General features: G+C 41.8%; 1 protein-coding gene across 1 annotated transcript in view; it reads left to right on the top strand.

The window, feature by feature from the left end:
- LOC148595956 (cytosolic carboxypeptidase 6-like) overlaps positions 1-16,503 on the top strand; it is a 208,945-nt gene that overhangs the window by 13,721 nt on the left and 178,721 nt on the right. The window contains exon 2 of the mRNA XM_088536768.1: positions 9,957-10,071. Within this exon, the coding sequence (XP_088392894.1) occupies positions 10,034-10,071 (38 nt within the window). The 5' untranslated portion in view covers positions 9,957-10,033. The remainder of the gene's footprint in view (positions 1-9,956; positions 10,072-16,503) is intronic.

The raw sequence follows: 16,503 nt of genomic DNA, 5'->3' as shown, positions 1-16,503 counted from the left end.
TCCTGGCCTTGCTCTACCCCCCTGCTCCTCTTTATTTATTTTTGAGTTAGTGGGGATCCCATTGCTGTAAGGAAAGAGAGTGTTACATACCATGAAATGATGGGAGAGGTTAACCCAAGATGCCACCTGCACTCACTGCTGCTGGAGAAAGCAGAGAGCTCCTGTGTGCCCAAGGCTGCAGTGGGATGACCTGAATGGTACCGAGGACATCCCACCACTTCTGTAACCAAGTGTGCCTGCAGCTTGCTGCTGCCAAGAACCCCCAGGTCTGTAGTTGTTGAGAATGAGATTTTTTTTTTTTTTTTAATCTTGGTTCCATTTCTAGAGTCTGAAAAGGCCCAAAACCCAGAATAAATTGCATTAAAATGGTCCCTGAGGTCATAATTTGTTGATTCAAACAAATGAGTTAGGGATCCTGGAACTTAATAGTTTGAATCTTTATTTAAAAAACTGCCAAAGCATCAGAAGGCAAATCTTGGGGCATGATTGAAGACTGTTTAATCAGAACAGCATTGCATAAATACGACCTAGAGCATGGCAGTGTTTTATAATGGGACAGTTCTTGTGGTCTTGTCTCATCATTTCCTAAGCTGTTTACTCTGTGTGTGTGTATATATATATATATATATATATAAAAATATATATATATATGTATATATTTTTTTAAGTGTTCCTGGTGGGACCAGGTGCTGGTAAAATGTAGTGTCTAGAGAGCTTTCGAAGTGGGAACTAAGTTTGCTCTACCCAAGTGCTTAATTGGTTCTTTTCTGGTTGAAAATTTCATTGGAAAAAAATAAAGGCTGCCTTTTATCCTCACAGGGTGACCCTTTGAGGTGCTGAGCACCTCCTGCAGTTTGTGCTGCTTGAATTGTGTTTTTTTTTTTTTTCTTTTCTTTTTGACATTGAGATATTAGAGCTTAGAGTCCTCAAGACTGCCATTCTCAATTGGCCTGGCCAGCAATTCCGGTTGACTCAAAGATTTTTCCATCTTAGGTTTGCAGAAGCTGGTTTTTTTTTTTTTTTTTTTTTTTTTTTTTTTTTTTATGAAATCCTTCTAATCTTTGGGATAGGGAGGCAGGGAAAGGGCTGTCAATGCTATAGATCTCCTCTAGTAGGAATTGGGTAAGATTAGAAAAGTTTTGGAGTTTGCTCAGTACCTAGCAAGCCTTTTTGCTTTTCCTGCCACCCTTCCAAGTGCAGCCAGCACCAGTGGGCTTGAAGAGTTTGTTTGAAAAATCCATCTGCTGGTTTTGGCCCTAATGATGCTAGTTTTGCTGCCTGGCAAACCTGGCTGCTGCTGTCTCAAGTTGAACGCATTAAAACAGCAGATTCTTGCAGCAACCTGCCAGAAACCAGCAGAGCTGGAGACCAAGATCAGGTATTCTGGCTCATGATCCCATATACTGGACACTGGAAATGCCAAGTTTAATTATGTCTTACTAGCAATACAGACATGTATGTATCTTTTCAATACTAAATCAGGATATTGGACGTGGGCACAGGACCAGCAGTCAGTCGCATATCCTCCAAAGCAGATGTGAATTTGCTTATGAGGAGAAGCTGCAGCTCATAAAAATATATCGGAAATCCCAAACATTCATCACTTATCAACTTTTTGCACTGAATTGATTCTGCTTTGCTATTGCCAATTTGTGACTGGCTCAGTTCCACCCATATCTATTTCTCCGCCTGGTCTTGCTCCTTGAAACACATCCAGAACATCAAGGTTTGGGATGTGGCTGCATCGCAGGGGTTTTGATGTGGTGTCTGCATGGCCTAGATGTAGGTACCCAGAAAAGAGAGTGAGATAGTCTATGCACACTGAAGTTAGGTGGTATGAGGTGCTGCCTGTTTCTGAAAACAAGCCACCATCAGTGTGCACACTTGCATCCCTTTCAAGTAAGTATTAAAAATAATAATAATAATAAAAAAAATAAAAAGCAAGGGGTGGGGAAAAATCATAGGGCAATCGCTATCAAGGGACCCTACTGAAGAGGGCAAGACAGTCTGGCTAGAGGTATTGTGCGGCTCATGATGTTCCCTGATGGTCCCAGGATGTTTTGCTATGGCAGGAGGTCCCCAAATCTACCTTGAACTTGCAATCTTATAGGGTGCAGTAACGGTGAAAATGTCTTCGGTATCTGTTTAATGGGGTGAGTATTCTATTACTATTTTTTTGTAGAGCTGTGAAATATTAATGCAATGACTCCTCCTGATCTTCACTGTGATGGGCTGATGTTGTGCCGTGCCTGCCGCTTGGCTGGGACCTTCCCGTGGAGATTTCCATCCCTGCATGCGGAGCGCTGCGTGCACGGGGCTGTGGAGGGGTGCAGGCCTGGAGCAGGGCTGCAGGGTGAGGGGCTGGCTGCCCTGCTTCAGGTCGGTGTCTGGCACAGCAGTGTTGCTCTTGCCCCTGTGGGAAGCTGAATGTTGCTGTCTGTGGGACACTGCGCGAAGTGAGGTGTCCACAGACCTTGCTCTGCTGTTTTAGGCATTTGTTGCTGGTCCTTTCCAATTCTGGTGCATGCAGCAGCCTCACGCTGACAGGAGCGCGGTGTCACCCGGCTGGCAGGATGCAGCGGGCTGGTGCATGCCCAGGGACACTGACTGTTTCCCATTTATTTCACTGCTCTGGAAGCAGGTCTAGCTGTAATGGCCTGACGTATCTTAAAACAGGGAAATTACTAATTCAAGCTAGTGAGCATATTTTCATTTTAAAAGAGTAACAAATTAAATAAACTCCCTGCATTTTGCATTTGAGAGCTCAGTGTTTCATATGCTGTAATCTAATTCGTTCGTTCATTTCCTGCACATTCATTTTATCCCATTATTTGAGATTTCCTTTGCTTTTTTAATCTGGTGTTTTGAAGAGACATAGAGTTACAACAGAGAATACATGAGAGAGAAATGGTAAATACAAGGGGAAAAAAAGCCATAATACAGCTTGATGTTTTCCTAATCAATCTGCTTGTCACAGCTGAATCCATGAAGCAGCTCTTTTGTTTCTTGTTGATTAAAATTTCTTTAAAAAATGTGACATGAGGCCAAATGTACAAGTCTAGCAGGGACTTGGGTGCTGTTATGGGTTCTACCATAGCAATGATGGTTGCTGATTTAAAAAAAAAAAAAAAAAAAAAAAACTTCTCAGATGATGCCAGTCGTCCCCCCACTTCTTGGTGTGCTTTTAACCAGCTGCACTTACTGACGTCTGATGTTACTTAAGTCTGAGGTGTTTACTTGTCTAGTAGGGAACAAAGTATTCCACAATGGAAAAAAGCCCAGTCATTCCAGGGGGATTCATCAACTATTCTCTGGGTTAGATGAACCTTAATCAAGAGTAGATGTGATTTATCTAGTCTGCCAACTGCTTTCTAACACTCGTTTCACCTGCCCATGTTGGCTCCTGTCCAGTGATGGATAATTACATATTTTTTTCTGTAGCTCATCTTTCTCAAGAGAGCTATGCCCATAGGGAGACATTGATAACTTCTGTATTTTTTAAGAACTTACTGTTTGTCATCATGTGACACCCTCAGGTGTGTGCAGGCCCCTCTAAACTGGTCTTGGGGGAGACTATGAGCATCAGCCTACAGGAAAAGTGAGCCTCGAGACCACACTAAAAGGTAGATTCTGATGATTACTTACTAATATCTTTGTGCATCATATTGCACCCCCTCGCTGCAGAAGAGTCTCTCTCGCACTCGTGTATGTGTTGAGAATGGCTCTAGAGGGAGGTAATGAGAAATACCTTGTGTGCTAGATCTTCCCACCCTTGTTTAAGTGCAGTAACTGCTCAGATATGTGCGTGCCCCTATACGCCAGGATTGGCAACCAGAAACTTAAAACAGTTAACTGAGGTGTTTGAGGCAAGGAATTTCCCTTCCCATAACACTGTAAGAAGAGTTATCTGCTTGTTCTTCTTGCAAGTGCATTGGCAAACGTTATCTTAGAATAAATTGGGCCTCTTCTCATTTGAGAATTGGAAAAGTCTTTACCCTTTTAGTAATGACATAAAGAATTGAGGCTTTCATTCAGTTCATATTTGCGACACCATGGAGCTTGTTTTCTTTTGTTTGGGAAGAATAATTTTGTATCATTCCTGTTAATCTGCGTTAGTTTCAGAATTCTGATGGAATAATTTTACTTTCCCATGGATCCAAGGGAGAAGCACTTCCGAAAAGACCAGCAAAGTAACAAACACAGCATTCCGCCTTCCCTTCCACAGCTATAGGGTCCTTCTATACAGATGTTAAAATGACTGCTCCACGCTGTGCCCTTGCTGCCCCAAAACCAAACAAACACATCCTCCTGCCCCCACAGAAACCCACATTTCTGAAGAGCATAAATTGAGTTTGGCAGTTGGATTTTAGGCATTAAGAGTAGTGCTCTTGGGAGGAGTGGAGCCACTGCAGTGATCCTGTGCCTATGGATAACTCCATGTGATGATCCTTTGCAGGGATAATTTCAGGGACAGCAGGATGCTAGATCATGTCGATAGCCCTGCTGTGAGTCAGCTCTGCTCATTTATCACCATTCGCTCCTTTTTATTTTTTTTCTTCCCCTCTCCTGGCTGCTGTGGGATATTGGAAACACTTCAGAATGAGACAGGATTGGATAGTTTCTGTCTATGGGTCTGCGCCGGAGGCTGTGCTGAGACCACAGATACGTGGTCTGCAGGGAGCCCGCTCTTGTGGAATTGCTGTGACCTGTGGTGAGCTGGGGTCAGTCTGAGCGTGACACCCTCCCCACTGTACTGGGGGAAAAATGTGTCCTTCATCTGTCAGGTTTGGTCCTGCCAGCCCAAGAATGGGGCCAAGGGCTGAAAAGGGTCTCTCTGCCCAAAGGGAGATGCTTTCCTGTATAAATGTACGGTGGCACAGCAGCGCCTTGCTGCTGTTTCTGCTGTATTTGTGCTGTGGAGATAGACCTGAGAAACTACAGTTTTCCATTATTTGTATGTTTTCACCATGATATTAAAAACAACAAAAGAAAAGAAATCTCAAAGCAACCCAACTGTAAAAAATTTTTGCTTTTCCCCCTTTCAGCAAACCTAAGTATACTGCCTGGGTGATTTTCTGATGTCTTTTGATAGGACTTTTCAGAAGTTTTTGTAGAGGCATAAGTATTTGGGAAGCCATCTGTATTTTTTTCCAAAAAATACCACTTCTTCCTAGTTAATGTTTTATTGTTACATTCTTTAACCTACAGGCGATGAACAGCTATTCAGTGTTAGGAAATGGCTCTGAAAATATAAATCACCCCTTTCTTGGTATAGACTAGACACAGTCCAGGATATGTTTGCATTAGTAGTTGCCATATTGCATTAGGATCTGTGGTGATTAGATTTTCAGTAATAGGGACAAGGAAAATGTATAGTTATATAGTTATATAGGTATATAATTAAACATAGTGACAGACTCAGAGTGAAAGGATGTGGTGAGGGAGACAGGCCTTACTTCGGAAGTAAATGTGGGCAAATGTCACCTTAGAGATGATGGGAAATTTAAACTGGGTTTGAAAGTGTTGATTTGGGAAAAAGCCAGAGCAGAGGAAATCACGTGAGTGGAGAAGCTTGGATGTGATGTAGAAGGAATGATCAACTTGCTCATGGAGCCCTAGCAGATGCTTTGAGATGGGTAAGGACAGGAGATAGTGCAGGTGAAGCCATGAGGTTCTGAGTTACTGAGCTGCAGAAGCCAAGAGACAGCAGAGAAAGAGTTTTTGGCCCCAGGAGAGTAACAGCAGAGAAGTGGCTCTCAACAGTGGGGGTTTGGTCCTGATTTAGCACAGTTCTAGTGAAGCTCTGTTTACCAAGAAGGACTGCTAAAAGAGCAACAGCTAGATTTTTGGATCGGTTATACTGTGTACCCAACTGCCTGCTGTTGTCAGCATCGTTTTCCCTTTTTTCTTCTGTTCTTTTTTTTCCTCTTCCCTGACAGCAGTTACGAGAAGCCCCTTGAAACTAGCATAAAGACTCCAGTTGATTTTTAGCAGACTAGGGATAAGCCTCTCCTTATGTCATGGCTGAATGCTGATTTCTGAGCTGTTCTGGTTTCAGGCAGCATCTGTAATTGCATGTTATTATTTGAAAAATAATGATTTTAATTACTTTTTAGAAAGGGCATTACCCAAAATAATATATATTGTTTTGCTTCTTTTAATGGGGGAAAACTTTCCACACTAATGTGTCTGAGTAGGCCCATTTCATTGTGTTCCCTATTTTGTTTTAGTCACTTCGAGAGCCAACACTTGGTCCAATATTTTCCTTGTCCTTTATCCACAGGGATTTTCTTTTTTTCTGATTATTTTTTCAAAATAACATTTGATGTATTTTTCATAACTGATGTGCCTGATTCATATTGGATTATTTCATTTGACCCAAACTGGGGCTGAGGTTCGAAGATCCAACCAATCTGTGGGCAGCCCTTTTTTCTTTAATAGCAGACTAATTGGCAGACCAATTAATCTGCTCATCTGTGAAAAGAAAATTTATAGCAATAAGTAGTTCTATTTCCAGAAGTCATTCTCTAAAGTAACATTACAGTGGCCTTGTTTACTTCATGCCCTGCAACACGATCCAGTGCTTCAACAGTAGCACAGGTCAATTAGTGGACAAATTAAGCAATTATTAGCCACTAACAAGGGTGACTGGCATCATTACCCTTCCTGTTTACCAGCAAACTGTTATTTTAATGCAAAGATCAACAAATAAATTAGGGCATCTGTTGTATTGCCATGTCTGCCTTGAAGTAAATGATATTAAATGGGCTTTGGTTGCTGCCAAATTCTTAACCCCGGCCTAATGAGATACACTGATATGTCTCTTGCTGATTATAGAAGCTGTAAAATTTAGTTTGTATTGATTTATTAACAGGAGGACCAAGTTCCCTGGGATGGTATTTTTAATGGTCTGATATCCATCTTTTTATTTTAAATGTTATTGATCCAGGGACCATTGAGCTCCTCTGAAAGACAAAATTGTATACTAATTCTATTGATTATTTTGATGCTTACAATAATTTTGTGGTGAGGCATGTTTACATAGATATGCATTATTTTTTGATGTTTCTGTTGTGCTCTTCAAATCTGCTTTTACTTCCAGATCAGATTTAGTTATTTTAACCCTTGCTTCATATATTCATTTTGGGGTAAGACCTGTTCTGATTTAAGCAGCTTACTTCTCCTAAATAATGAGATAAGGTAGATTGCTTATGGCTCAATAGACTGGACTGCAGTACCTTCTAGAAGATCACGGTAAGTCAAAAGATGCTGTCCCTTTTTTGCCGTTAACCTAACGGGTGTCCACGGTCAGTCCCCACGTTTCAGCCTGGTGCAGGGGTGGCTGGTGCAGGGCAGAGACTCCTCCAGTGCGTGTTTTGTCTTGCGTATTACGGCATGTTCTTGGTCGAGGAACAATAATTCCCAGTGAGAAACTGGAAACTGCAGTTTCTAGCTGGTAAGATGCATTTGCCCAGCTCTATGAACAAGACTTTGTTGACAAAGGAGCAAAATGAGCAGGATCTTTACAAGCCTTTTCCCCAGCACTGGAGGAACAAAACTCTGGCCTATCAGACTCTTGTATTACCTCCTGGATGAAAAGCTGACAAGTTACCTCAAGATGCTGGTGGCCTTCCCTGCTACAGGTACCTGCTTGTGGGAAGTGCCGGGTCTCCTGGCAGGCCTCTTCCATTGAGGTCTTACTGAAGCTATGTTCGTGTCCTTTCAAATCATCAGGACATTCAATGCAATATAACGTGGATGCTGGATGGGTCTGTGTGCTCTGGGATAAAGCATGTGCTGGACAACGTTAGCTCTCACATCCTCTAGGAAGCTTGAAGTGCTGTGGTGTTTTGGGTTTAACCCGAAAAGGTCCTTACTAGCAGGAGCAGCGCGCTGCCTCAGGGAGCTGCAGCCTCAGGGCCGCGCTGCTCGGGGCGCTTGTGTGCCCTCCAGGTGGGCCTGGTGGGGATTACGTTGTAGACCGTGCCAGCAAACCGTGAGAGCAGCAGCTTAGCTTAGCTTAGCTAAGCCTTTCATGTTTGCATACAGTTAGGAAAACTGGTTATTCGGGATCCAACTGCGTCCCTGCCGTTTCTGCTTGTTCTTGCTGTCATGTAATGAGCAAAAGAAACCACCAGCCAAAAAGCAGATCGATGTTCAGCCTCCTTCGCTGTGAGGAAACAGAATTGCAGAATTCAGAAACATTTCCTGAGAAATATAATTATGTATATGCTAATTTGCCTCTGAGATTCAGGTTCAGTCTCTTCAAGTGGAAGACCTGATTACAGAAAGGGACTTACTCCTCTTCGAGATTAGTCACTAATAGATGAAAAAAAATTTCTGATGTTTAGAGTCAATTATACCTTGATCATTTTAGACATTTTAGAAGACTTATTTTTTTCCCTGTGTGCCTCAGTAAATTAGAATTCAGTCCACCAGTAGCATAGGTTCAAATTTATTAGTATTTGAAATACAAAATCGGGCCTTAAGAAATAGGGCAAATTCAGGAGCTGTACAGAATGTGAGATTCTGGGCCCATCTTCAATGTATCAAGCTAAAAAACCCAAGTGTGTTTAACCTGGCATGTACCTGGTTTTTAGTTTGTTTATTTTAAAATATTTTGATTACATTGTGTTTTTTTTTTTTTTTTAATTGGTTTTCAAGTCAGCTCTTTTGAGTTTTAGATTCTTTTAGGCTATTCTTTCTTTTATGTGGTGAGTTATTCCTTGTTTTATATACATATACGTGTGTGTGTGTGTATATATATATATATATATATATGTATGTATATTCCCTAGGGCTTTGCCCTGTCCAGTGTTAAATGTTTCTGATGATGGGATTCCACTCTTCCCCTGGAGAGATGATTCCGCAGTCTAATAGAGCTTGCCATTAGTGAATTTTACTGATGATCAGCCTTATTTTTTTTCTCTGCTTAATTTTATCCTGTTACTGGAGCGTAGTGATTGATTTATTCTGGGGAAATTCAGTAAATGGTTCCTGCTTCACAGGATGGACCTTACAATAAATAGCAAATTGTCGTGACCTATCTGTGGGTGTCCTGAGATTACGCAGGAGCTCAATTTATCTCGACGTTCATTCCCTGGAAGCTGTTTCTGTCAGTGTCAGCTCGGTGGAGGAATCCGCGGTGGCTGTAGGTGCCTGCCTGCCTCCTGCCCCGGCAGCAGCCTTGGGGCAAGGAGATGCTCAGGAGCTCCCTGAGCACCAGGGCCAGAGGCAGCTCTTGGGGCTCTGATGCAGGTGTGACCTGAGGAGAGGCACTTTGGATCTGCCTTCTCTGTCCTTTGCCTTGTTTCCCATTAAGGGAGCCCCACTGCGGGAAGTGGAGCAACTCTTGGGTTTTATGGGAGTGCAGCAAGGGAGGAGGCTCATCTGATCTGTTCTGAATAAGCTCCTTATCCGGTGCCTCGTGCAGAGTTGGTGGCATTCTCCCAGTTACAGGGGCTGCTAATACCTGTTCACACATGTAGTAATCTGATTTTTCTACTCCTGTATTGAGGGGATACTCAGCTACATGCTCAAGTGCATTTGAGGTGCCTCAGCTTGCCAAATCACTCCTCATGTGCCCATGGGCTTGATGTGTAAGGTTGAGGTTAATATGTTTTACTTTACCTTTGAGCCAGTTCAAAGTAACATGGTTTGTTGAGGTTCAGCTAACGAGCAGTAACTTGTTCTTTTGCAGTGACTTGACTGAGTTTGATAATGTGGCAATACTTCTCTTGCATTACTGGGTGGACTAAAGTCATTTATCCTTAATGTCGTTATTTGTGGAGTTTTCAGAAGGTGACTAATGCTGTGTGACTGGAAATTGTTGGAAGCAGGAGCATGAGCCAAGAAGAATGATCATTTAATCTTTCATATATGAAACTTCAAAAATACCTGGGGATTGTTGGCACTGTAAACCACCCTTTCAAATTTTTTTATTTTGTTTCTTTCAGGCATAATTGATTTCCTTGTGAGCCAGCATCCTATTGCAAAAGTACTGAGAGATCACTTGGTCTTCAAGATTGCACCCATGCTCAATCCTGATGGTGTATACCTAGGAAACTACAGGTATGGTGTGGGATGCTGGATCTGCAGCAAGCCTCATATCATTTGTTTTAACTTCTTAAATTAGAGGTTCTTTGGCTATAAACTACCTCAAGTTTCCGTGGTGCAAGGGGGCTCAAGGAAAAATTTTCTTGCTCCTAGAGCTAGAGAGTAATTCTTCTGATATACCAGGATATCTGCTGTGCAGGCCTCCTTAGATGTTGGAGCTTAAGTTAGACTTTAGCTGTGTTTTATAAATACATTCATTATGCTGTTCATCAGACACTATGTAAATGTGTCAGTCAATCACAGTTCATCCATTAAAGTCACAGATTTCCATCTATTATTATACTGTAGTCGATAGTGATACATGGAATGGAATAATTGTGCTACCCTATGCTAATTTTGCTTCCTTTTAGTACTTGAATTACTACTTTACCTCCTCCTCTGTTGTGAATGCATTCAGACAATCTTTTGTTTTCCCTAAAATTGTTTGCTCTTAATGCATTTATTTACAAAATAGATGCACTGCTGGAGGTGATAATGAAAAGCAGTTGATTAGTTGATGATTTGTTTGCGGGGGCAATTACATCTATCACGTAGTTGTATGGAGAAGCCCCTGAGAAATGTAATATACTGTGTGTGATTTTGCTTACAGCGCAGGACTAAATAACACAATACACTCTGTAGCCAGGCTACCTTGAGCTTTGATCTAATTAAATATTGCATTGCTAAGCAGAACGAGACCAGGCTATTGTGTGGTTAGGGAGACAGCTGAGGAAGAAGCCAGAAGTTGCAAAAAATGGTGCTCCTGGCTCCGTTATATATTTGGATGTGTTTTTCTTGGTCCTCCTGTGCTATGCTGCTTCCTAAACTCAATTATTAGGGAGCTGTGTGGGTGAATTCAGTGCTTATATGTGTGTCTTCTATGTGATGCTTCTAAGGACACGTGGTCTCTCTCCAGCTACACTGATGCTCCCTCAACTCTTGGCTGGTCTGAAGATGTAGAGCAGTGTTGCAGTAGCAGAATTTGATGTCACTAGGAATTTACCATAATGGTTATGTCACCTTCCAGGAATAGGGCCCTAAAATTGGTTCTAGTATCTGACACTGTATTGCTTTATTCTTTTCCAAAGAGTCTGCATTTAGAGAGTTGTAATGAAGTAGTTTTCTCTTCCCTCCATGAATTCAGCTGCCCTGTGGGTTTTCTCCCTGGACTGTTATTTATATCCTTTGCGATGGATACTGCTTTACAGGCATGCCTATGGGTCATAATTTGAAAAGTCTTTTGGGAACCCAGGTATTATGAAAGGGCATGAGAATTCTGTTTGGATTTGCTGAGCTTGATGCTATGTTATTGTTTTAGCCTCTCATGATATGCAGAATTTTCAACTCTCCTCAACTAAAAGGTCTTTTAATGAGGTAGTGGGAAAAGCATTTTATTTGCTTGCCATTTTTCACTTTATTTACAAAAGGCCTAATGTAACTAATAACTTAAAAATGAGGGTAATAAGCAAAATGCTACCTATTATCTAGAGAAGAATATTAAAAAGCCTAGTAATGTGCTAGCATTGTAGTTAACTAGTGCTGAGTGAATAATTTACAGCAAACACTTTATTTTCTGCTCATAGAAAATCCACAAGCACATCACAATTTATTTGCTTGAATTTACTGGATGAATTTAAAGAAAAATCCCCAAGGATCAATTGCTAGTATTTGAAATTTTAGCTCTGATACATTGCTGTGATTGGCTAGGTAAGTCTATCTCGTCTCTTTGTTCTTTGTTCAGATTAGCACATAACGAGGATTTTTGGGAGAAGTTTCCATGCATTGTGATACAATCGGAACAATTCTCCAGTTAAATCGACCAAAAAAAAAAAAAAAAAAAAAAAAAAAAAAAGGCTTGTTGTGTCATACCACAAAAGCAGTTTTAGTCATTTGAACTTCTACTTCCTTTTACCTCCTCCTTTCTCAAGGTAGCAGCTTCAACTCTCTCTTTGGTTCACTCAAAGGTTCACATTCAGAGCTACGCAAGGCAAGATAATGAAATGGATAATTAAACCTCATGCATCAGTTTAATTGATTCGGTGACAGGGTGAGAAGCTTTTTTTTTTATTATTATTATTTTTTATTTTTTTTTTTACTTCTCCTTATATCCTTGCAGTACCCAGCTCTGTATTGGCCAAGCCTGCTGTGGGATGCTCTTTGCTGTCCTCTGAAGTCCCAGGCACAGTGGTCACTATTAAAAGTCCCTGTATGACAGCAGTTGCCATAGAAAGGATGGGATATACTAGTTCTTTTGTGCTCAAAATGGGACCTAACAGCTCACTTGATAACAGTTGGCTGATGGGATTTTCTTCATCATTATTTTGGGGGATTCAGGGCTTGGGGAGGGTGCAAGTCCTGTGGTCTTTTCCAAAACCTTTATCCCTTTGTTCTTAGTGCTTATGTACTGAGGTTTTAGGAATTCAAGCCAAAACTGCAACGATAATGCCAAAAATTGTCTGTTATCTATAAACCATTGCTCATTCTCAGGAGAACAGAGTGAATGGGTTGTGACTCTACAGGGATGTTCATGTGGTGAAATGTTCATAACCGGCAACAAGTGAGTTTAATATCGCAGCCGTAAAGCAGGGGTGCTCGTGGCACAGAACCATCCATGGGGAGGGTTGTTTGTTATGTACGTTCAGGCAGCTCAGAAAAAAAGGTCATGGGAATCAGCATTACTGCCCAGTGAATCAGGGTGCTGAACTTGATACCTTCAAGTACATGGAAGAGTTTCAGAGCAGTGTTTGTGGACCATACAGTTGGGATTAAAAAAACAGTATGCCTTATGTCACTAAAGCAGTGTTTAAGCATTTGCTCTAGGGTAGAATGCTTGAGGGGTCAATCTACAATTTTCAAAGTTTATTTTTCAACTAAATTTATCAACGTAATGATTTTCTTGTAATTTCAGTGCATAAATCTTTTAATAGGAAGTGAGCTAACATGCTTCAATCTCTTATTAGGTATGGCTTATGCACATAATCTGATAGAGTTGGTGAAACCACCTTTACCAGACTTGATTTGCAGTGAGGTTTCTTACCGGCTATTCAGAAACCAGAACGTTTAATTTTTGCTTTATCCTTTTCCTGAAAAGAGATGAGAAATGAAAATTCAGGAGCCTAATACACTACAGTAGATCAGAGTTGGCTAATGCAATGTCTGAGAGGTTAGGTGCAGAGAAGTGGAGCCCTCAGGTGAAACTCTGCGCCCTACTTATAATTTCCGACCAGCTAATTGGGGTGGCTCCTACTGGAAGCACTGGTTGTTGCCAGTTGTGAGCGTTGGGCCCTTCTGTGAGGGCAATTCCTGCATTACACTCTTTCTTCTTGCATTTAGAGCCTGCGCTTCTGTTCTTGCCACGTAACTGTGTCCAGCTCTTTCCAGCATCCAGGATAATGACAGAGACTTGCCGTTTGCTGTGCTCAGGGATATAGGACATCTCCCAAGACAGACATACAGGCTTGGCTGATTTCTCCACTTCTTTAATGCCTGATATCTTTGTATGTATAACTCTACAGTTAGTGTGTAGAAAGCATTGCCTTACATGGGCCAATGAATTAAATCGTACCAAACGGTGCCATCAGTTGCCTTTGCTGAAATGGTGGCTCTTTAGCCTGATCTGTCTTCTGCTCTGGCTGGGAACCCCTCCTGACCTCTCAGCTGATGGGAAAGGCTCTTTTCTGATTTGATTTTTTTTTTTTTAACTTTTTTTTTTTATTATTTTGCTTTCATAACAGAGCATGGCAGAATTGAGCATATTTCTGAGTCCTTCCATAACACTAATCCCACCTTCTTTGATGGATTAAACTGGGAAACAGTTTTAGAAAATAAAGGAAAAGTAGTGCTGGGAAGGCAGATTTCTTGCCTTTTCTCCTTCTTTCTCTCCCTCCGTTTGCGGTACAGCATCTTCTGAACCTATTGCCATCCTGAGGGAGGGGAGTTAGACCAAAGGGAAAAAAGAAAAAGTGATCTTGATTTAAAAGTCGTGCATCCCCAGGCTTGGCCTGAACTTTTCTTTATCGAGAGCCTGTTCTTAAGCTGGCATTCTGCGCGCTGAATGCTGAAATGTGTCCCTGCAGGCAAGATGACTGTACCAAACCGGTTTAGATTAGTTCCAATTTGTCAGCCTCACCTTCCCGAGATGAAACCCCATACTGGCGCCGAAGAGAACATGTTTCTCAGTCCGGGCACCTCTTCAGGGTGGTATCTCAGAAGTGCCCCCACAAGGCAGTCAAATATCCAGACTGCTCTGCAAAAGGCTTTGCTGCATGAGCCACCAAGGCTCCTTGTTTCTTGGCGTCTCTGTGTTGATGGCTCTGGCAGTGTCTGGTGAAAAATGGGAACTGGGAAGACTTGAAAAACATGGAAAAAATATTAATTCAACCATTAATTTTAGCATTTTTTAACAGAAAATCTTCATTTTTTTTTTTGTTTGTTAATGGTGTTACTTTAAATCTTATTTTCCTAAGACGCTTTTCAGGGAAGGGTCTGAAATACAGATAGAAAACTTGCCTTCATATTGAATGAGATATTTCAAATTGATCCGGAGTAGGTTTTTATGGGCTTTATTTTTTGTGACAATAGGAGTGGAGCATCTATGTTTGCACGTAACATACAAGGGATCTGCTGACAGGAAAAGCATATGTGATTTTCACCAAAATTTGGGCTAGAAATCCAAACTGTACAGTGTAACATTTGGGAGAGCTGATTGGGGGTCTTTGTTAGGGCTGCTTTTGGGGGGAGATACCTGTACTGGATACATATATGTATGAGTGTTCAAATGTGCGCAGTGCCTGGATGTGCCGCATGGATCTCGCTGCCAGCTGCGGGGCTGTGAGATGGGGCTACTCACAGGCATAATGTCGTTTGCATAATATCCCTCTTGATTATTTTTCACCTAGTTTTCTGGTGTGAAGTTTTTTTCTTAGCTTCATTCCATGCATGTGAAATTCCTGCACTGCGCTGAATTGGAAAACAGAGTATCCATCTCAGATGACAAGATGAAGCTCTCGATGGAGTTTATTTTTCCTAATTAGGCGTTTGTCATTGTGTATTCTATATAACAATGTATAAGTAAACAATCATAGACCTTTTGAATAAATTTATTGGTTTTATTTATGTTACTGGGCATAAAAAATCTATAATTACCAGGTACAGTCCCAATATAACTGGTATTTAATGACAATTACTTTTTGTTACCATAGAAATGAGTCCAAAGTAGTTACCTATAATTTCTCATTCCCAAACCTCACACATGTTGTATTGCAGTATTACCATAGTAATTGCCTATTAGTCATCATAAAATAAGCAGTTACCCAGAAGATATCAGGATAGTGTGAAATTTCTCATCTCCTTCAAAACTTGCAGCACATGCCGCTTCTCGTCTTCCTTCAGTGGGATTTTTGCCTGAGTGATGCAAATGTCGGTGGTACATTAACCCAAGGGAAGAAGGGATGTGATTGAGAGAGAATTATATTCTAAAACTACACCAAGTCACGGAAAGAATATTCCTTCCCCTGAAAATATAGAAACTGCATCTTATTATTGAAAAATAAGGATTTTTCAATCCTGCGGAATGGAGATTTGTTTCTTGCCATGGCTTTTCTATCTTTTTTCCCCCTTACTTTTCAATGTTTAGAAAATAAGAGCAAAGCTCTCTGCTGGTATTGTGTCCTGCTCCTCAGCCGCCCCTCTTGCACCTTGTTTATCTTCCTGCTCTGGACAGCAGGTTTTGGGGGGCAGTGAGTCTCTCGCTACCTGTCTAGCTGACTGTTGTTATCAGGTGGGCACAGCAGCTCCTTTGGAGGCAGATGATGTTTGACCTCATGTCCGAGACTGCTGAGAGGGAGGTGGCAGGTAGTGACTATGTGACAGGCACCCACTGGAGCAGGGATGCTCCTGGAGTTCAGTCCCTTTTCCTCCCTGTCCCTTTCCCTTTTTCCCAGTTGCCAAGGCTCTTTGGATGCCCTGTTTGGTCAAAAACACGACCGTGGCCAAGAGAACACGGACAGCAAGGGAGAGGGCAACCAGGGGGCAAGACTGGAGGGTTGGGGGTTTCCTTGTACCCCCCTTACTTGCACTGCAGTGAGGGGAGAGGATGGGACAGGGCTGGGGCTCTGGCACTGAGGACAGTTTGGGAGTTTTTCTGTGCATCTTGTGTGAGTTACCAATTTTCCAGCTCATGCAGTGGACGGGTTGGGGCCCTTGAAAGCCAAGTGCAGGTTGCGTTTATATTTGCAACACTCTGGGACAGAAGGCAAGAGAGCAGCAGTGATTTCCTCTGGCCCTGGCTTGTCCTCTCACTTATGGCACAGATGTTCCTTTCCTGCTTGGATCTCTTCTTTCCATTGATGCTTTTATTGCCCATTGAATTCTGTGATCTTAAGACATTTGCAGTGGTTGCTGTTTTGC

The sequence above is a fragment of the Tinamus guttatus genome, unplaced genomic scaffold (genome assembly GCF_059628265.1).
Source record: "Tinamus guttatus ecotype Peru unplaced genomic scaffold, ASM5962826v1 Tinamus_guttatus_pri_ptg000044l, whole genome shotgun sequence".
Lineage (NCBI taxonomy): Eukaryota > Metazoa > Chordata > Aves > Tinamiformes > Tinamidae > Tinamus > Tinamus guttatus.
This window is presented reverse-complemented; position numbering and strand designations above follow the sequence as displayed.